The sequence below is a fragment of the Panulirus ornatus genome, chromosome 17, assembly GCF_036320965.1.
Source record: "Panulirus ornatus isolate Po-2019 chromosome 17, ASM3632096v1, whole genome shotgun sequence".
NCBI classification, from domain to species: domain Eukaryota; kingdom Metazoa; phylum Arthropoda; class Malacostraca; order Decapoda; family Palinuridae; genus Panulirus; species Panulirus ornatus.
This window is the reverse complement of record NC_092240.1, coordinates 16,464,222-16,487,925: the sequence shown is the minus strand read 5'-3', so window position 1 is coordinate 16,487,925 and position 23,704 is coordinate 16,464,222. Positions and strand designations below refer to the sequence as shown.

The following is a 23,704-nucleotide window of genomic DNA, read 5'->3' as shown; positions in this document are numbered from 1 at the left end:
CACATCCATCCTCCTGCGCACAACTCTATCCATAGTCCACGCCTCGCAACCATAAAACATTGTTGGAACCACTATTCCTTCAAACATACCCATTTTTGCTTTCCGAGATAATGTTCTCGACTTCCACACATTCTTCAAGGCTCCCAGAATTTTCGCCCCTCCCCCACCCTATGATCCACTTCCGCTTCCATGGTTCCATCCGCTGCCAGATCCACTCCCAGATATCTAAAACACTTCACTTCCTCCAGTTTTTCTCCATTCAAACTCACCTCCCAATTGAATTGACCCTCAACCCTACTGTACCTAATAACCTTGCTCTTATTCACATTTACTCTTAACTTTCTTCTTTCACATACTTTACCAAACTCAGTCACCAGCTTCTGCAGTTTCTCACATGAATCAGCCACCAGCGCTGTATCATCAGCGAACAACAACTGACTCACTTCCCAAGCTCTCTCATCCCCAACAGACTTCATACTTGCCCCTCTTTCCAAAACTCTTGCATTCACCTCCCTAACAACCCCATCCATGAATAAATTAAACAACCATGGAGACATCACACACCCCTGCCCCAAACCTAAATTCACTGAGAACCAATCACTTTCCTCTCTTCCTACACGTACACATGCCTTACATCCTCGATAAAAACTTTTCACTGCTTCTAACAACTTGCCTCCCACACCATATATTCTTAATACCTTCCACAGAGCATCTCTATCAACTCTATCATATGCCTTCTCCAGATCCATAAATGCTACATACAAATCCATTTGCTTTTCTAAGTATTTCTCACATACATTCTTCAAAGCAAACACCTGATCCACACATCCTCTACCACTTCTGAAACCACACTGCTCTTCCCCAATCTGATGCTCTGTACATGCCTTCACCCTCTCAATCAATCAATTGATATATATATATATATATACATATATATATTTATTTATTTATATTTATTTTGCTTTGTCGCTGTCTCCCGCGTTTGCGCGGTAGCGCAAGGAAACAGACGAAAAAAATGGCCCGACCCACCCCTATACACATGTATATACACACACGTCCACACACGCAAATATACATACCTATACATCTCAATGTACACATATATATACACACACAGACACATACATATATACCCATGCACACAATTCGCCACCCCGCCACACATGGAATACCATCCCCCTCCCCCCTCATGTGTGCAGGGTAGCGCTAGGAAAAGACAACAAAGGATTCATTCGTTCACACTCAGTCTCTAGCTGTCATGCAATAATGCCCGAAACCACAGCTCCCTTTCCACATCCAGGCTCCACACAGCTTTCCATGGTTTACCCCAATTGCTTCACATGCCCTGATTCAATCCACTGACAGCACGTCAACCCCAGTATACCACATCGATCCAATTCACTCTATTCCTTGCCCGCCTTTCACCCTCCTGCATGTTCAAGCCCCGATCACTCAAAATCTGTTTCACTCCATCTTTTCACCTCCAATTTGGTCTCCCACTTCTCCTCGTTCCCTCCACCTCCGACACATATATCCTCTTGGTCAATCTTTCCTCACTCATTCTCTCCATGTGCCCAAACCATTTCAAAACACCCTCTTCTGCTCTATCAACCATGCTCTTTTTATTTCCACACATCTCTCTTACCCTTACATTACTTACTCGATCAAACCACCTCACACCACACATTGTCCTCAAACATCTCATTTCCAGCACATCCACCCTCCTCCGCACAACTCTATCCATAGCCCACGCCTCGCAACTATACAACATTGTTGGAACCACTATTCCTTCAAACATACCCATTTTTGCTTTCTGAGATAATGTTCTCGACTTCCACACATTCTTCAAGGCTCCCAGGATTTTCGCCCCCTCCCCCACCCTATGATTCACTTCTGCTTCCATGGTTCCATCCGCTGCCAGATCCACTCCCAGATATCTAAAACACTTTACTTCCTCCAGTTTTTCTCCATTCAAACTTACCTCTCAACTGACTTGACCCTCAACCCTACTGTACCTAATAACCTTGCTCTTATTCACATTTACTCTTGACTTTCTTCTTTCACACACTTTACCAAACTCAGTCACCAGCTTCTGCAGTTTCTCACATGAATCAGCCACCAGCGCTGTATCATCAGCGAACAACAACTGACTCACTTCCCAAGCTCTCTCATCCACAACAGACTTCATTTTTGCCCCTCTTTCCAAAACTCTTGCATTCACCTCCCTAACAACCCCATCCATAAACAAATTAAACAACCATGGAGACATCACAACCCCTGCCGCAAACCTACATTCACTGAGAACCAATCACTTTCCTCTCTTCCTACACGTACACATGCCTTACGTCCTCGATAAAAACTTTTCACTGCTTCTAACAACTTGCCACCCACATCATATATTCTTAATACCTTCCACAGAGCATCTCTATCAACTCTATCATATGCCTTCTCCAGATCCATAAATGCTACATACAAATCCATTTGCTTTTCTAAGTATTTCTCACATACATTCTTCAAAGCAAACACCTGATCCACACATCCTCTACCACTTCTGAAACCACACTGCTCTTCCCCAATATGATGCTCTGTACATGCCTTCACCCTCTCAATCAATACCCTCCAATATAATTTACCAGGAATACTCAACAAACTTATACCTCTGTAATTTGAGCACTCACTCTTATCCCCTTTGCCTTTGTACAATGGCACTATGCACGCATTCCGCCAATCCTCAGGCACCTCACCATGAGTCATACATACATTAAATAACCTTACCAACCAGTCCATGATACAGTCACCCCCTTTTTTAACAAATTCCTCTGCAATACCATCCAAACCTGCTGCCTTGCTGGCTTTCATCTTCCGCAAAGCTTTTACTACCTCTTCTCTGTTTACCAAATCATTTTCCCTAACCCTCTCACTTTGCACACCACCTCGACCAAGACACCCTATATCTGCCACTCTATCATCAAACATATTCAACAAACCTTCAAAATACTCACTCCATCTCCTCACATCACCACTACTTGTTATCACCTCCCATTAGCGCCCTTCACTGAAGATCCCATTTGCTCCCTTGTCTTACGCACTTCATTTACCTCCTTCCAGAACATCTTTTTATTCTCCCTAAAATTTAATGATACTCTCTCACCCCAACTCTCATTTGCCCTCTTTTTCACCTCTTGCACCTTTCTCTTGACCTCCTGTCTCTTTCTTTTATACATCTCCCACTCAACTGCACTTTTTCCCTGCAAAAATCGTCCAAATGCCTCTCTCTTCTCTTTCACTAATAATCTTACTTCTTCATCCCACCACTCACTACCCTTTCTAATCAACCCACCTCCCACTCTTCTCATGCCACAAGCATCTTTTGCGCAATCCATCACTGATTCCCTAAATACATCCCATTCCTCCCCCACTCCCCTTACTTCCATTGTTCTCACCTTTTTCCATTCTGTACTCAGTCTCTCCTGGTACTTCCTCACACAACTCTCCTTCCCAAGCTCACTTACTCTCACCACCCTCTTCACCCCAACATTCACTCTTCTTTTCTGAAAACCCATACAAATCTCCACCTTAGCCTCCACAAGATAATGATCAGACATCCCTCCAGTTGCACCTCTCAGCACATTTACATCCAAGTCTCTCTTTCGCGTGCCTGTCAATTGACACGTAATCCAATAACGCTCTCTGGCCATCTCTCCTACTTACATACGTATACTTATGTATATCTCGCTTTTTAAACCAGGTATTCCCAATCACCAGTCCTTTTTCAGCACATAAATCTACAAGCTCTTCACCATTTCCATTTACAACACTGAACATCCCATGTATACCAATTATTCCCTCAACTGCCATATCACTCACCTTTGCATTCAAATCACCCATCACTAGAACCTGGTCGCGTGCATCAAAACCACTAACACACTCATTCAGCTGCTCCCAAAACACTTGCCTCTCATGATCTTTCTTCTCATGCCCAGGTGCATATGCACCAATAATCACCCATCTCTCTCCATCAACTTTCAGTTTTACCCATATTAATCGAGAATTTACTTTCTTACATTCTATCACATACTCCCACAACTCCTGTTTCTGGAGTACTGCTACTCCTTCCCTTGCTCTTGTCCTCTCACTAACCCCTGACTTTACTCCCAAGACATTCCCAAACCACTCTTCCCCTTTACCCTTGAGCTTCGTTTCACTCAGAGCCAAAACATCCAGGTTCCTTTCCTCAAACATACTACCTATCTCTCCTCTTTTCACATCTTGGTTACATCCACACACATTTAGACACCCCAACCTGAGTCTACGAGGAGGATGAGCACTCCCCGCGTGGCTCCTTCTGTTTCCCATTTTTTAGAAAGTTAAAAAATACAGAGGGGAGGATTTCTGGCCCCCCGCTCCCGTCCCCTCTAGTCGCCTTCTATGACACGTAAGGAATGCATGGGAAGCATTCTTTCACCCCTATCCCCAGGGATAATATATATATACATATACATACACACACACATACACACATATACACATATACATATATATACATATGAAAAATGTAAGAAATAATTTAATAATATATATATATATATATATATATATATATATATATATATATATATTTTTTGCTTTGTTGCTGTCTCCTGCGTTTGCGAGGTAGCACAAGGAAACAGCCGAAAGAAATAGCCCAACCCACCCCCATACACATGTACATACATATGTCCACACACGCAAATATACATACCTACACAGCTTTCCATGGTTTACCCCAGACGCTTCACATGCCCTGATTCAATCCACTGACAGCACGTCAACCCCGGTATACCATATCGATCCAATTCACTCTATTCCTTGCCCTCCTTTCACCCTCCTGCATGTTCAGGCCCCAATCACACAAAATCTTTTTCACTCCATCTTTCCACCTCCAATTTGGTCTCCCACTTCTCCTCGTTCCCTCCACCTCCGACACATATATCCTCTTGGTCAATCTTTCCTCACTCATTCTCTCTATGTGCCCAAACCATTTCAAAACACCCTCTTCTGCTCTCTCAACCACGCTCTTTTTATTTCCACACATCTCTCTTACCCTTACGTTACTTACGCGATCAAACCACCTCACACCACACATTGTCCTCAAACATCTCATTTCCAGCACATCCATCCTTCTGCACACAACTCTATCCATAGCCCACGCCTCGCAACCATACAACATTGTTGGAACCACTATTCCTTCAAACATACCCATTTTTGCTTTCCGAGATAATGTTCTCGACTTCCACACATTCTTCAAGGCTCCCAGGATTTTCGCCCCCTCCCCCAACCTATGATCCACTTCCGCTTCCATGGTTCCATCCACTGCCAGATCCACTCCCAGATATCTAAAACACTTTACTTCCTCCAGATTTGCTCCATTCAAACTTACCTCCCAATTGACTTGACCCTCAACCCTACTGTACCTAATAACCTTGCTCTTATTCACATTTACTCTTAACTTTCTTCTTTCACACACTTTACCAAACTCAGTCACCAGCTTCTGCAGTTTCTCACATGAATCAGCCACCAGTGCTGTATCATCAGCGAACAACAACTGACTCACTTCCCAAGCTCTCTCATCCCCAACAGACTTCATACTTGCCCCTCTTTCCAAAACTCTTGCATTCACCTCCCTAACAACCCCATCCATAAACAAATTAAACAACCAGGAAGACATCACACACCCCTGCCGCAAACCTACATTCACTGAGAACCAATCACTTTCCTCTCTTCCTACAAGTACACATGCCTTACATCCTCGATAAAAACTTTTCACTGCTTCTAACAACTTGCCTCCCACACCATATATTCTTAATACTTTCCACAGAGCATCTCTATCAACTCTATCATATGCCTTCTCCAGATCCATGAATGCTACATACAAATCCATTTGCTTTTCTAAGTATTTCTCACATATATTCTTCAAAGCCAACACCTGATCCCCACATCCTCTATCACTTCTAAAACCACACTGCTCTTCCCCAATCTGATGCTCTGTACATGCCTTCACCCTCTCAATCAATACCCTCCCATATAATTTACCGGGAATACTCAACAAACTCATACCTCTGTAATTTGAGCACTCACTCTTATCCCCTTTGCCTTTGTATAATGGCACTATGCACGCATTCCGCCAATCCTCAAGCACCTCACCATGAGTCATACATACATTAAATAACCTTACCAACCAGTCAATAATACAGTCACCCTCTTTTTTAATAAATTCCACTGCAATACCATCCAAACCTGCTGCCTTGCCGGCTTTCATCTTCCGCAAAGCTTTTACTACCTCTTCTCTGTTTACCAAATCATTTTCCCTAACCCTCTCACTTTGCACACCACCTCGAACTAAACACCCTATATCTGCCACTCTATCATCAAACACATTCAACAAACCTTCAAAATACTCACTCCATCTCCTCACATCACCACTACTTGTTATCACCTCCCCATTTGCGCCCTTCACTGAAGTTCCCATTTGCTCCCTTGTCTTACGCACTTTATTTACCTCCTTCCAGAACATCTTTTTATTCTCCCTAAAATTTAATGATACTCTCTCACCCCAACTCTCATTTGCCCTCTTTTTCACATCTTGCACCTTTCTCTTGACCTCCTGTCTCTTTCTTTTATACATCTCCCACTCAATTGCATTTTTTCCCTGCAAAAATCGTCCAAATGCCTCTCTATATATATATATATATAACCAAACACCCACACCCTTGCTTAAGCCAGTTACCCATCTAACATCCAGCCCTAAAGGCATGGGTGCAGGCTGACTGCCACATCTAGGATTTGAACCTAAGTAGGTCCGAACCCAAGCTATCACATACTGAATCACGGTCAGTAATACTATTACACCACGGAGGCTCATAAGTGCTACTTTCTTTGTATGTACTGAAGTAAGCTATGTAAAAACAAAGTATCACCCACTGTATTATCACTTATTTATAATCAAAATAGTAATACAGATGGAACAAGATCACGAAACTATATAAACAACTTCAGAAGCAATAGAGACATGTGGAACAAAGTGGCTATATCCACATATGAAGTTCATAAGTTCAAAAAACTACATAAATGAGGTGACACCACCGCCTGAGAAGCTATGGCAACATCATGCCGCTTTTAGCACTTCCTGCTGTCTTACCATCATGTTACCACCACAAGTTTTAAATATATCCCCGATTAGGCATACATTATTGTTTTTTGGCGTCTATTTATTCTTTTATGATGTTCACTTAATGAGAAGTAATTTTTTATCATTTCACTACCTAATATGTATATCGATGTTTGAGACCAATTTGGTGTAGGCACAATGAACAAAAAAATTATTCTTTCTTTGTCTGACCAAAAATCTTTATTCATTCTATTTCAAATATTGTTCTACTAACTCATGATAACACATCCAAGGTAATATGGATGGTACACACTGACAGTCTTGTCCATTCCGGCTAATTTCGACAAATTTCTGGGCTTTGACATACAAAGCACCACATCCATACACTCAACATTCATCAAGTACATAATAAACTAATGACAATAAAGACATTAAGACATGATAACTTGTCCCTCAGGTATTTCAAAAATATCTAAACCTTTATTCTTTCCTCTAAATTGGTCTATCTTTCCATTATCCAAAAACAATATATACTCATTTGTCAACACCACACATGATGAGCTTTTCAAGATGCAGGACTTCAATCATATATGCCTGTTAACTATTGATACTAAGGTAGATGCTATCTTCCTGAATAAAAAAAATAAATAATACAGAAAAACAGACTTTAACAATCTCACAAACCAGTCATCTTTGAACACCAACACCTGCAACATCCCTACATTCTCTCAAATATGGCTACATTATGTCTTTGATGTGTATGATGTCTGTAAACTGACCACATCATCGGGAAATACGGTATATTTACACCGGTATGGGGGATCCACGTCCCCTAACCTGCCCTCCGAGCACTGACCTTCTATCGGCCCTGTAACTGCTACAATTCTCACCGTATGGGTATGTTCATCCCCTACAACGACGAACAATAAGTTGCAGATGAAAATTAAAGTCCTCCAAAATATCATTTTGGCTTGTTTTGTTTAAAAATCCGTGTTGGTTCAGGAATGTTTACACACACACATTTCGTCTCACGCCACGTCAGCTCGACAGATGGCAGCAGCTGATCCATGCACACAACTCCTCCACCACACAAATTTCCGGAGAAGATTCAACAAGGATGTATCAATTACCCATACATAAAAAAAAAGTTATTTATCAATTTTATGAAATCTGTTTATTGGTTAATATATCATTGTATCAAGGTAAGTCAATTGTCTCGAAACTATAGAACAATGAGCGCATCAAGGCAAAAATATTGATATACATATGGGCTACACATCAGATGACGGCCAGCCTGCGGCACGTTTGACTGAGACAATACTTTATCCTTCACAGCCTGACATTAAAATTAATCACAAGATCTTTCTTCAAACAAAACTCATATCCCTTGCTTTACACTTCACTTTTGTCAAGCTACATTTCAATGTCAATCAAGAATGCTGCTGACGCGCCTTAGCTGTGACATATGAACCCTGAACATTTCTTTCAGTGATATAAATTAGGCTCCATGATAAAGATATCAGTCGTAATTAAGCCAATAAAAAATCATCACTATAAATTCGCAAAGATAAATGTACGCTAAGGCAGTGCAATGTGTACTCTTCCTTTATCGAAGTTGTATGGATCTTTTTCGAGACATTTTCATCACCATAATGATTCATCCTACAGGTCATGGATGCAAATTTAAGTTGTTCTACGGCATACGTGTACCTTACACTTTTTGTACGTCGGGAACCAAGGTGTACTATTGATGAGCTTTCAGTTGTTTTGTTTCATAGCATGTCCCGTCTCATTATATATTTCTTATTTTTGGTATCACCTTTTCTCAGAAAGTGATTCGTACGTGATCGAAATTGATATAACTTTATATTTGTTTTAGTACAGTTCTTTAGATATATGTACTAGAAAACCAATAACTTTATATCTAAATGTACCCCTTACTTTTTGAAACGACATACGTCCATGCTGTTTCATGCAGTACCTGTGCTTGACTTTTATAGTTTTCACATATTCTACCAAATTTCCCTTAAACTTTTCATTCTTGCCCGTCCCAATCATCAAAAACATGAAAAACTGTTGGCCGTGTGTGTAAAGATTCGCCAATACATGGGCTTTTGTCAATGACAGCCCGTTCCCTGGGTTCCATTACTGTCAAAAGGCGGTCCGCGTGTACTCGGCATTCAGATGGGCGAGGGCGTTTTATAAAATGTGGTTTCCCAGGTCAAGGGCGAGGCAGTTTAATAAGAGAGCTACTGGATATCGTCCGACAGATTGCAATATCAGACGTCATTAATATGGCTGAAGACCAAATAACTAACCAAATACAAATTGTTATTCAGCTCTCCTTAATGTTTCCACGCTGCAACAGCAACTAAGGTTTCTACATTCTAGTAACGGTAATATATCTAAAGTGATAAGAATATCTGTACCCTCTGTGTAATTTCTGTAACCTCTTAATGTGGTCAGACATTGAGGCATGTCGGTTCTACTGTTGAGAAGGGTTTTCCTTCGCTGAGCGGTTACTGGGAAAGATCAGCAGGTTGCTGAATAGGCTTCTGACTAGGAGTGCAAAAGACCAGAAGGATGTCCACCTAATCTTCTGACAAATGTTTCAGACTGGAGCTCGAGAAAAAATTGAAACCTGCCGCTCTTCTGACCCCTGAATAGCCCTCCTTAATGGGCCCTCTAGTATTGGTTGTTTTCTTTCCTGCTCTTCATACACTTTCGCCCACAAGCCTTAAGGTCGAACCGAAGTTGTAATTTTTTGGGAAGACTCAAAATGAAGAAAAATAGTTGCGCTATCGTCCTCAGGGTTGGTGGGTGTTAATATATTGGCACTGTTGCGGCAAAAATCAATCAAATCTCCAAAAGGATGAGCCTGAATGTTTCAAATACGTTCACAAATCTGCATCAAACCGATCATTTACCTCGTACAGTTTTACCTGTGAACATTAAAGTGCTGTTCTTCCAGTAGCCTTGTTAATGCATTGCTTTCTTCAGGAACTGTCACCCACAACAGCTCTTTGGTATTCGCTTACATAATCATCCTTTCCGCTTGTATCAACATTCTGTCCAATCAAACCATCGATCTGGCCACGTACACCTTCATTTTGTTCACCTACACCATCATTCTATCCACCCATTCAAAGTCCAATCCACCTTCGCCCACATCCTGGCAACATAATTATGTCCACAAAACACCATAATTCTGGCAGCCTACACTTTCATTCTGAATGTCTATATAATCTCTATGTCCACTTGCACCGTTAATTTGGCAAACTACACTCGCTTTTTCCCCCTGCATTAGCATTCTTACCGCTATCATACTTGTCACCCGTTTCATAATTCTAAACAAACAGCAGTTTGGCAGCCCAACCGTCACTCTTAACTGCTATATTAATACTTCAGGCACTAAAATCACCATTCTCTTGGGACGACTCCTCACAATGGCCATCCATACCACCCATGGCAGTCGCACATTCTAGCAACCCACATCATTTTAGCTACACCTTTATTCTAAGCACCCGCCATCACCCAGAGTTCACTCATCATTTTGTCAATGTACACCAATTTCATTGGTAATACCAACCTTGGCACGCTCCCTGTACATGTTATCTTTCTAAGTATTACTGTCACTATCCTGATATCCACCAATGGGCATACACATCATTCATGGCTTACTAGGTTGTGCATGCACTCACACTTATCACTCTGGCAGATGAGACTATTATTATGGGCACTTTTTAAACCACTGCTGAGTAGTGTGTGATTGCCTTCTTGCAATGTATGAGATGGGGGTCCTGTATTCATGGGCCCTCATTTCTTCAACTTTCTTGACAATCAAACTTCTTACACTTCTTTATGTTAGCAGCACTCACAATTTTCATACTTGATTTATTCCAGTCATCCACTACTTCTATAAAAGTAATTCATTACATATTTTCCAGTATGTTTATTACGTTTTAGTCTCTTGTTCCATCCTTGCATTATTCAAAACGTGTTTAAAAGCCTACAGGTTGTGATCATATCACTTCTTCCTCTTTTCTTTCATGGACAAATTTTTGGCCTCTCTCTTAATGTAACTCAGCTTTCTTAATTCTGTTACCTTTCTTTTCTCTTTCACTATCAACTTTACTTCATACCACCACTCATTACCCTCCTTTTTCACACCACATGCATCTTTCGCATAAGCCATCACTGCTTCCCTAAATGTATCTCATTCCTCACCCACTCCCCTCATGTCATTTGCTCTTGCCTTTTTCTATTCTATACTCAATCTCTCTTGGTACTTCCTCACACAAGTATTTCTAAGCTCACTTACTCTCACCACTCTTTTCTCCCCAACATTCCCTCTTATTTGAAAACCTATACAGATCTTTACCTTTGCCTCCACAAGATAGTGGTCAGAAAACCTCTACAGCTTCCCCTCTCAGCACATTCACATCCAAAAGTCTTTTGCATGCCTATCAGTTAACACGTAATCCAGTAATGCCCTTTGACCATCTCTCCTACTCACTTACTTATACTTATGTATATCTCTCTTTTTAAACCAGTCTTTTTTCAGCACACAAATCCACAAGCTCTTCACCATTTCTGTTCATAACACTGAATACTCCATGTACACCAATTATACTCTCAACTGCCATATTATTCACCGCATTTAAATCACCCATCAGCAAAACCTGGTCTCATGCATCAAAGCTGCTGACACTCACTCAGCTGCTCCCAATAACTTGCACCTCATGACCTTTCTTCTCATGACTAGGTGGATAAGCACCAATAATCTTCCATCTCTCCCCAGTCACTTTCAGTTTTACCCACATTAATCTAGATTTTACTTCCTTACACTCCATCACATACTCCCACAACTGCTTCAGGAGTAAAACTACTCCTTCCTTAGCTCTTGTCCTCTCATCAACCCCTGACTTTACTCCCACGACTTTCCCAAACTACTCTTCCCCTTTACCTTTGAGCTTTGTTTCACTCAGAGCCAGAACATCCAGGTTTCTTTCACCATTGTCCTTGGGAACTGGAGAGGAAGAATACTGTTCCCGTTGTCCCTGCTGCATTTTAGGTGACTAAGGGGCAAGAGCAAGTGGCAGTAAATTCTACTTTCCTGTAGTACTTTCCAAAAGAAAGAACAAAGCAAGAGGCCATGTGAGGATTTTCCCCTCTAAGGCTCTGTTATCTATTTTTGATGCTATCTTGCTCATGTGGGAAATGGCGAACATGTATGAAAAAATTATAATAACGTGGGTAAAATCAAAAGTGGATGGCAGAGATCGGTGATTATGTTATTAAAGCTTGTGCTCCTGGCCATGAGAAGAAAGATCATGAGAGGCAAGTGTTTTGGGAGCAGTTGAGTGAGTGTGTCAACAGTTTTGAAGTAAGGGACCAAAGTATTAGTGATGGGTGAATTGAGTGTGAAGGTAAATTATGTGGCATTTGAGGGTATGACTGGGGGGCATGGGGTAGTCAATAGTGTGAATGGAAATGGTGAACAATTTGTGGAGGATGCTGAAAAAGAGCTGGTGATTGGAAATACATGGTTCAAAAAGGGATGTACACAAGTGAATGGGAAAGATGGTTGGTGGGATTATTGGATTACACACTAATTGACAGACATGTAAAAGAGAGGCTTTTGGATGTAACTCTGCTGAGGGAGGCAGCTGGTGGGACGTCTGATCATTACCATGTGGAGGCAAGGGTGGAAATTTGTAGAGGTTCTCAGAAAAGAAGGATACACAAGCTTGAAAAAGAGATTTGTGTAAAGAAATAACAGGAGAGATTGAGTGTAAAATGGCAACAAAATGTGAGTATACAAAGCTAGGGAAGTGAGCAAGGAATGGGAGATATCTAGGAAAGCAGTGCTGGATGTGCGAATGATACTTGTGGCATGTGTAAGGTGGGAGGTTAGCAGATTAAGATGGGTATTGAGTGGTGGGATGATGAAATAAAGTTCCTAGTGAAAGAGAAAAGAGAGGTATATAAGCAGTACTTCCAGGTAAGAAGTGCAAATGATTGGGGTAAACAAAAGAGAAAGCAGCTGGAGGTTAAGAGGAAGGTGCAATGGTTGGAAAATAGGGCAAAAGAGGGTTGGGATGAGCAAGTATCAGTAAACTTTAGGGAGAATAAGATGTTTTGGAAAGGGCTTAATAGTGTGCAAAAAGCAAGAGAACAAATGGGAACATCGGTAAAGGAGTAAATGGGAAGTGATAACATGCAATTATGAAGTGAGGAGATAGAGTGAAGATTTTGAAGGACTGATGAATGTGTTTGATGACAGGGTGGCAGATGAAGGGTAGTTCGGTCAGGGAGGTATGTAAAGTGAGTCATGGAAATAGGTTTGATGAAGAGAGAAAAGGTGATGAAAGCCTTACTTAAGATGAACTGAGGCAAGGCAGCTAGAGTGGATGGTATTGCAGCTGAATTTTTTAAGAAAGGGGATGGTTGTGTTGCCGATTGGTTAGTTAGGATTTTCAACGTATGTATGGATCATAGTGAGGTGCCTAAGCATTGGCAGAATATGAGTGCATGTACAGTGCCATTGTATAAAGGCAAGGGGTATATAGGTGAATGTTCAAACTACAAAGGTATAATCTTGTTGAATGTACCTATTAAGCCATACAGGAGAGTAAGGGATTGAGAGGATGAAGGCATGTATAGAGCATTATAATGGTAGGAGCAGTATGGTTTCAGAAATGGCAGAGGATGTGTGTGAGAAATAGAAAACTAAAAAGATTTGCATGTGGAAGGTCTTACGGATATACAGTGTGAGATGAAAGTTGCTAGAAGCAGCAAGAAATCTTTATCAAGGATGTAAGGCATGTGTACGAGTTGGAAGAGAGGAAAGTGAGTGGTTCCAAGTGAAGACTGGAGTGTGATGTCACTATGGCTGATTAATTCGTTTATGGCTAGGGTGGTGATGGAAGTAAATGAAAGAATCTTGAAGAGAGGGGCGAGTATGCAGTCTATGGGAGATGAGAAGGCTTGAGAAGTGAGTCAGTTGTTATTTCCTGATGTTACAGCACAGATTGCAGATTCAAGAATGAAACTGAAGAAGTTGGAGACTGAGACTGAATGAGTGTTTAGGAAGTTGAGAGTAAATGTGAATCAAAGCAAGGTTATTAGGTTTAACAGTGTTGAAGGATAGGTTAATTAGGGTGTAAGTCTGACTAAAGAAAATGAAGGAAGTGATGTGTTTTAGATACCTGGAAGAGGACATGGCAACAAATGGAACCATAAAAGTGTGAGTGAGTTATAGGGTGGGTGAGGAGGAGAAAGTTCTGGGGCACTAAGGAATGTGTGGAAAGAGGTCATTGTCTGGGAGGGCAAAAATGGGTATGTCTGAAGTAGTCCCAACAATGTTATATGGATATCAGGCCTGGACTATGGATGAGGATGTATCGATGATGGTGGATGGGTTGGAAAGGAAAAGTTTGAAGACAGTGTGTGGTGTGAGGTGGTTTGATTGAATAAGTAATAAATGGGCAAGAGAGAGGTGTGGTAATAAAGAGTGTGGTAGAGAAAGTTAAAAACAGTGTGTTGCAATGGTTTGGACATATGAAGAGAATGAAAGGTTAACAAAGTGGATATTTGTGTTAGAAGTGGAGGGAACAAGGAGAAGGGGTAGACCAAATTGGAGATGGAGGGATGGAGGGAAAAAGATTCTGAGTGGTCAGGGCCTGAACATGCAAAAGGTTGAAATGCATGCACTATATAGAGTGAACTGGAATGATGTGGTATACAGGGGTTGACAAGCTGTCAATGGAATGATCCAGGGGCATGTGAAGTGATGGAGTAAATCATGGAAAGGTCTGTGGGGCCTGGTTGTGCATGGTGCATTACACATAAGAGACAGAGAATGGATGCGAGTGAATGTGGTCTTTCTTCATCTGTTCCTGGCTGTACCCTGCTAATCCAGGAAACAGCAATCAAGTATGAGAAAGAAATCATAATAATAAACATATTTTATCTGGGGATAAAGGAAAAAGAATACTGCCCATGTATCTCCATGTCATACAGGGTGACTAAGAGGGACAGGAGAGGGAGGGCTGAAAATCCTACCCTCCTGCACCACTTTCCAAAAGAAGGAACAGAGGAAAATGCCAAATGAGGATTTCTTTTTTTCCTCTAAGGCTCAGTCATCTGTTCTGGATTAGCTATCTCTCTAACATGGAAAATACCAAACAAGTATGAAAAAAAAGAAAATAAACACATTAGGGTGGGGGAAAAAAGAGAGACTGCACTCATAATTATTGACTACCACAGTGTATAAAAAAGTGATCTACAAAATTTGAGCATTCTAGAACAATGTTATTGGTAGAGTACAAATCAGAAAACTTACAAGAATTACATGCCTAAACAAAACTGGAATAATTTTTCTGAGTATTGCTGACACAAAAAAAATCACTATTAGACTCATTATTAATGCACACAGATACTGCATGTAATGTTAATCAACATGACATGAATGAAAAAAATTCCAGATTCTAAACTTGCAAATTTTATTGATCTCTGCATTGTTCTTGACAAGATAAGATGATAATATCATCAAAGAAAATATCATGGATATAGTCTCTGAAAGGTTCAGTAAGACATTCAGTGCAATAAAGAGAACACATGTGCTGCTACAAAGCAGGTAGTCAGTTTCCAGAACTAAGGAAAAATGGTTGAATGATGATATCTAATAAAATGGGGCACAAGAAACTTGCTGAGCAACAACCAAAAAGATCAAGTAAGTTCTGTAAATCTGCATAACAAACTACAAAATCTGTGTGTTAAAGGAAATGTCAATATGAACCTTACATTGCTCAAAATATAACCTATAGGATTTCATGGCTAAGTAAGATATAAAACCCAGTCAACTGGTCCAATAATCATAAAAATCTATGACCTGGTTCAAGACAACGAAGCCATAATTAAGATATATGATTTTTTTCCTCATTCATACTCACCAATGAAGATAAAGCTCATGTACCAGATCCAGATCTAACAGAACTAAAGAATTATAAAATTTTGAAGGTCAATTCTCTTCTGTCCAGCAGTTTTTTTCTTCACCATTAAAGTTTCCTTATCCCTTTGGTTAACACAGTATTCAAGGTCCCATGAAACTCCTTCACCCTCTCTCTTGATCTTTCAGGAAATGCTTATCATCTCCAATCCTCATTATCTTTAAAGCATTATGATGCTTCATGGTGAAAAGAGCATTGAGACTTTCAAAGGTATTTGGTTTCATTCAGAATTTGTATGGAAGCACCACTATGAAATTTTTTTGAAGTTCTCCCTCTTTTGTTTTAAAACTGAAATATTACAAAATGAAATGCTTCTATACCTGAAATAGTCATGGAAAATATCTCATAGCACTTTCCCAGGGCAAAAGATACCCAATACAAACCATATTCACAGAATCTTCTGATAGAGTGACAAAAAATTACTCATTTTATAAGCCTATACATAGGAAGAGAGGAAAGTGATTGGTTCTCAGTGAATGTAGGTTTGCGGCAGGGGTGTGTGATGTCTCCATGGTTGTTTAATTTGTTTATGGCTGGGGTTGTTAGAGAGGTGAATGCAAGAGTTTTGGAAAGAGGGGCAAGTATGAAGTCTGTTGGGGATGAGAGAGCTTGGGAAGTGAGTCAGTTGTTGTTCGCTGATGATACAGCGCTGGTGGCTGATTCATGTGAGAAACTGCAGAAGCTGGTGACTGAGTTTGGTAAAGTGTGTGAAAGAAGAAAGTTAAGAGTAAATGTGAATAAGAGCAAGGTTATTAGGTACAGTAGGGTTGAGGGTCAAGTCAATTGGGAGGTGAGTTTGAATGGAGAAAAACTGGAGGAAGTGAAGTGTTTTAGATATCTGGGAGTGGATCTGGCAGCGGATGGAACCATGGAAGCGGAAGTGGATCACGGTGGGGGAGGGGGCGAAAATTCTGGGAGCCTTGAAGAATGTGTGGAAGTCGAGAACATTATCTCGGAAAGCAAAAATGGGTATGTTTGAAGGAATAGTGGTTCCAACAATGTTGTATGGTTGCGAGGCGTGGGCTATGGATAGAGTTGTGCGCAGGAGGTTGGATGTGCTGGAAATGAGATGTATGAGGACAATGTGTGGTGTGAGGTGGTTTGATCGAGTAAGTAACGTAAGGGTAAGAGAGATGTGTTGAAATAAAAAGAGCGTGGTTGAGAGAGCAGAAGAGGGTGTTTTGAAATGGTTTGGGCACATGGAGAGAATGAGTGAGGAAAGATTGACCAAGAGGATATATGTGTCGGAGGTGGAGGGAACGAGGAGAAGAGGGAGACCAAATTGGAGGTGGAAAGATGGAGTGAAAAAGATTTTGTGTGATCGGGGCCTGAACATGCAGGAGGGTGAAAGGAGGGCAAGGAATAGAGTGAATTGGAGCGATGTGGTATACCGGGGTTGACGTGCTGTCAGCGGATTGAATCAGGGAATGTGAGGCGTCTGGGGTAAACCATGGAAAGCTGTGTAGGTATGTATATTTGCGTGTGTGGACGTATGTATATACATGTGTATGGGGGTGGGTTGGGCCATTTCTTTCGTCTGTTTCCTTGCGCTACCTCGCAAACACGGGAGACAGCGGGAAAAAAAAAAAAAAAAAAAAAAAAAAAAAAAAAAAAAAACATACCCCAACATACATTTCAACCCAGATTCGAATTTGGCATGAAAAACAGTCCTCATAATGAAGTTTTCCAGTAAATCTTTAACTCTCAAAAAATACCAAACTGTAGGTTTAGGGAATTTTTTCAAACGTGAAATAATCATGAAAAATATCTCATACTGCATCCCCAATAAACGCAAACCAAATAATCACAGAATCTTTTGAGAGAGTTACAATTACTTATTCATAGGCCACAATATTCTTCAACATATATATGAAGACTAGAACTGAATTCAGCATGAAAAATAGTCCTTATGATGAGGTTTTCAAGCAAGTCTTTTACTCACAAATATATCAAAAATTGTAGGTCATAGCTCAAGGAAATTTTTAACCCCAAACCCTCTTGATTTTGAATTACAAATATGAAATTATGAAACCCTTCTATTCTTGTAGTAATCAAAGAAAATATCTCATAATGATTCCCTATGTCTAAAGATACAAAATAAATATAAATAAAATAATTAAAGAATCTTCTAAAAGTTACCATTAATTTTCTATTTACAGGCCTTTGTGTCTCCCAACATATATGTCAACTGCAGATTCAAATTTCGCATGAAAAAATTCCTTCTACTGAGACTTTAAAGCAAATTTATTACCCTTTAAAATACTAAAAACTGCAGGAAATTTTTTTGCCTCAAACCCTTTTAGTTTTAAAATGAAAATAGGACATAATGAAACTCTTCTATACTTGAAATAATCACAGGCAAATAAAATGATTCCCTAAGGCAACAGATATGCTGTAAATATGAATCAAATTAATTCATAGAATCTTCTGAAAGTTACCATTAATTGCTTATTTACAGGCCTTTAAGTCCTCCAACATAAAAGTTAATTGTAGATTCAAATTTGGCATGAAAAATAGTCCTTATACTGAGGTTTTCAAGCAAATCTATTACCCTAACTTAAATAACAAAAATTACATGTAATAGTTCAAAGAATTCTTTAGCTCCAAAACCCTTTTGTTTTAAAACTGAAATACAGCACGATGAAACTCTTCCATACATGAAATAATCACGGAAAATGTCACATAATGCTTAACGAAGGCGACAGATACCCAATGAATACAAACTGAATAATCACAGAATATTCTATAAGCTTAACAATTAATTACTTATTCACGGGCCTTAATATCCCCCAACATATACATCAGCCTCAGATTCAAATTTAGCTTGAAAAGTAGTCCTTATCACTAAAATACCAAAAATTGCAAGTAATAGTTCAGGTAATTTTTAGAGCAAAAAACCTGTTTTAAAATTGACATATGACGATGAAACGCTTTTGTACTTGAAACAAGTCATGGAAAATATCTCATAATGCTTAAGGCGAAAGATACCCAATAAATAAGAACCAAATAATCACAGAATCTTCTAAAAGAATATCAATTAATTACTTCAAAAGAGTATCAATTAATTATTTATTTTCTAGGCCTTAATATCTTTCAATTAATTACTTATTTTCTAAGCCTTTATATCTTTCAATATCAGATTCAAATTCAGCATGAAAAATAATCTTGATACTGATGTTTTCAAGCAATTTATAATACAAAAAAAAAAAAAAAAGAAAAAAAACACTTAGATGATAGTTCAGGGAATTTTTTATCCCCAAAATCTTTTTGTTTTAAAATTCAAATATGGCATAAGGAGATGTTTATATACTTGAAATAATAATAAATTTATTTTAAAATAAAAATATGAAACCATGAAACTTTTCCATACTTAAAATAATCATGGAAAATACCTCATGATGCTTCCCCAAGGTGACAGATACTTAATAAATACGAACGAAATAATCACAGACTCTTTCAGAGGAGTAACAAATAATTACTTATTTACAGGTCTAAAATCCCACAACAAATAGTTCAACCCTAGGTTCAAATTCAGTATGAAAAATGGTACTTATACTTAGGTTTTAAGGCAAATCTATTACTCTCATAAAAATGCAAAAAATTGCATGCAATATTTCAAGGAAATTTTCAGCCCCAATAACTTTTGAAATATGACAATGAAATGCTTCTATACTTGAAATGAAAACTGAAAATATCTCTTTAAGCTTCTTCAAGTTGACTTACACCCGATAAGTATTCATATTTTATCTATTTTACTTTGTTACTCTCTCCCGTGTTAGCGAGGTAGCACAGGGAAACAGACGAAAGAATGGCCCAACCCACCCACAAACACATGCATATACAAACACGTCCACACACACACATACATACCAATACATTTCAACATATACATTTATATACATACACAGACATATACATATATACACATGTACATAATTCATACTTGCTGCCTTTACTCATTCCCATCGCTACCCCTCCACACATGAAATGACAACCCCATCCCCCCTCATGCGTGTGAGGTAGTGCTAGGAAAAGACAATAAAGGCCACATTCGTTCACACTCAGTCTCTAGCTGTCATGTATAATGCACCGAAACCACAGCTCCCTTTCCACATCCAGGCCCCACAAAACTTTCCATGGTTTACCCCAGACGCTTCACATGCCCTGGTTCAATCCATTGACAGCACATTGAACCCAGTATACCACATTGTTCCAATTCACTCTTTTCCTTGCACGCCTTTCACCCTCCTCCATGTTCAGGCCCCGATCGCTCTAAATCTTTTTAACCTATGTTTCCACCTCCAATTTGGTCTCCCACTTCTCCTCATTCCCTCTACCTCTGACACATATATCCTCTTTGTCAATCTCTCCTCACTCAATCTCTCCATGTGACCAAACCACTTCAAAACAACCTCTTCTGCTCTCTCGACCACACTCTTTTCATTACTACACATCTCTCTTACCCTTTCATTACTTACTCGGTCAAACCACCTCACACCACATATTGTCCTCAAACACCTCATTTCCAACACATCCACCCTCCTCCGCACAACTCTATCTATAGCCCACGCCTTGCAACCATATAGCACTGTTGGAACCACTATTCCTTCAAACATACCATTTTTGCTTTCCGAGATAATGTTCTCGCCTTCCATACATTTTTCAACGCTCCCAGAACCTTCACCCCCTCCCCTACCCTATGACTCACTTCTGCTTCCATAGCTCCATCCACTGCCAAATCCACTCCCAGATATCTAAAACATTTCACTTCCTCCACTTTTTCTCCATTCCAACTTACCTCCCAATTGACTTGTCCCAATAAGTATGAACCAAATCATCATGGAACCTTCTAAAAGAGTTACAATTAATTGCTTATGACAGGCCTTAATATTTCCTAACATATATTTCAAGCCTAGATTCAAATTCTGCATGAAAAGTAGTTCTTACACAAAGGTTTTCAAGCAAATCTATCACTCTTCAAAAAAATACCAAAAATTGCAGGTAATAGTTCAGGATTTTTTTTTAGCCCCAAAATGTTTTTGTTTTAAAGTACAAATATTAAGAAATTAAATGCTCCATGAGTGAAATAGTCATAGAGAATATCTCATAATGCTTCCCCATGGTCTCAGGTATCCAGTAAATATCTAACAAATAATCAAAGAATCTCCTAAAAGAGTTACCATATATCTCTGATGCCTGTTCCAACTGGATCTCCCTCAAAGGGGTGGCCATGGCAACAGAGTCCCCATAACTAAAGAACTCCAATGCCGTTTTTCGCCTTTAGCGCCTCACCCTTAACAGACCAGTGGCAGAGGGCAAGTCTAACGCAGTGTTTGGAGAGGCTGCTATCTAAAGTTCCTAATGACTACTATCTAATACTCCTACCTTCTGCTTCTCCCTAATAATCCTGCCTAAATGTTGCAACCTATTCCTCATGCACTTCCCTAGCTTTGTCTCATCTCACCTTTTGCCATGTACACTCAATTTTATTTGGTATTACTTTGCAAAAGTCTCTTTTCCAAGAGGTAAAGTTTGGAGCTGGTGAGAGGATAAAAGTTAAGTAAGAGGTAGCACTACTACTGGTGCAGGGGTTTTGGGAATGTCTGAAGGGTTGTAAGGAAAAGAGCTCTAGACTGATGAGGGTAAAAATGAAAGAGTACTGCAAGAGATAGGTGATTATTAGTGGTCTTGCACCTGGCCAAGAGAAGAATGATAGCATGCAATTGTTTTGCAAGCAGAGAGTGTCAGCAGTTTCGATGCAAAAGACCAGGTGTTAGAAATGGATGATTTACTTATTTACAGGCCTTAATATATCCAAACATATATTTCAACCCCAGGTTCGAATTCAGCATGAAAAACAGTCTTTGTACTGAGGTCTTCAAGCAAATCTATCACTTTCACAAAAATAACAAAAATTGTGGGTGATAGTTTAAGGAAATTTTTAGCCTCAATCAGTTTTATTTTCATAATAAAAATAAGAAATCATGAAACATTTCCATACTTAAAATAATCATGGAAAATATCTCATAATGCTTCCCTAAGGCAATAGATACTCAATATATAAAAGCAGTATGATCACAGCGTCTTCTAAAAGAGTGACAATTAATTACTTATAAGCCTTAATATCCCCTAGCACATATTTCAACCCATATTCGAATTCAGCAAGAAAAATAGTCCCTAGATTGAGGTTTTCATGCAAATCCATAATTCTCACAAAAATACCAAAAATTTGCAGGTAATACTTCAGGGATTTTTTAGCCCTAAAATCTTTTTAGTTTAGAATTTAAATCTTGCATAATGATAAGTTTAATACTTGAAATAATGAAAAATATTTCATAATGCATCTGGGGTAAACCATGGAAAGGTCTGTGGAGCCTGGATGTGGAGAGGCAGCTATGGTTTTGGTGCATTACACATGACAGCTAGAGACTGAGTGTGAATGAATGTGGCCTTTTTTGTCTGTTTCCTGGTGCTCGCAAACGCGGGAGACAGCGACAAAGCAAAATAAATAAATAAAACATAAATAATTATCATTATTTATGTATATAAAAAAATCAAAATGTTTCCCCAAGGCAACAGATACCCAATAAATACAAACCGAAAAATCACAGAATCTTTCACAAAAGTAACAATCAATTACTTATTTACTGGCTTTAATATCCCACAACATATATTTCAACCTCAGATTTGAATTTAGCATGAACAATAGTCCTTCAAATGAGGTTTTTAATTATCTCACAAAAATACCAAAAATTGCAGGAAATAGTTCAGTGAATTTTGGCTCCAAACCCTCTTAGTTATAAAATTGAAAAATGACATATTGAAACGCTACAATACCTAAAAAATAAACTGAAAATATCTCATAAGGATTCTTCAATGCGACAGATACCCAATAAATATGAACTGAATAATCATATGTTCTTCTAAAAGAGTTGCAATATTAATTATTCATTTATGGGCCATATTGCTCCCCAACATATATTTCAAACCTAAATTTGAATTCAGCATGAAAAATACTCCATATACTGAGGTTTCCAAGCAAATCTATTACCATAACAAAATACCCAAAATTGTAGGTAATAGTTCAGGGAATATATAGATATACATAAGAATACGTATGTAAGTAGGAGAGATGGCCAGAGAGCGTTATTGGATTACGTGTTAATTGACAGGCACACGAAAGAGAGACTTTTGGATGTTAATGTGCTGAGAGGTGCAACTGGAGGGATGTCTGATCATTATCTTGTGGAGGCTAAGGTGAAGATTTGTATGGGTTTTCAGAAAAGAAGAGTGAATGTTGGGGTGAAGAGGGTGGTGAGAGTAAGTGAGCTTGGGAAGGAGACTTGTGTGAGGAAGTACCAGGAGAGACTGAGTACAGAATGGAAAAAGGTGAGAACAATAGAAGTAAGGGGAGTGGGGGAGGAATGGGATGTATTTAGGGAATCAGTGATGGATTGCGCAAAAGATGCTTGTGGCATGAGAAGAGTGGGAGGTGGGTTGATTAGAAAGGGTAGTGAGTGGTGGGATGAAGAAGTAAGATTAT

The 23,704-nt window shown here is 39.3% G+C and overlaps 2 protein-coding genes across 4 annotated transcripts in view; one reads left to right on the top strand and one right to left on the bottom strand.

Annotated features, from left to right (window-relative positions):
- The window catches only part of TM9SF3 (transmembrane 9 superfamily protein member 3), a 55,077-nt gene extending 46,873 nt beyond the window's left edge, over positions 1-8,204 (bottom strand). The window contains exon 1 of the mRNA XM_071672693.1: positions 8,038-8,204. Within this exon, the coding sequence (XP_071528794.1) occupies positions 8,038-8,112 (75 nt within the window). The 5' untranslated portion in view covers positions 8,113-8,204. The remainder of the gene's footprint in view (positions 1-8,037) is intronic.
- Positions 1-23,704, top strand: part of LOC139754581 (regucalcin-like) — a 549,227-nt gene that overhangs the window by 390,805 nt on the left and 134,718 nt on the right. The gene's annotated exons all lie outside the window — the stretch shown is intronic.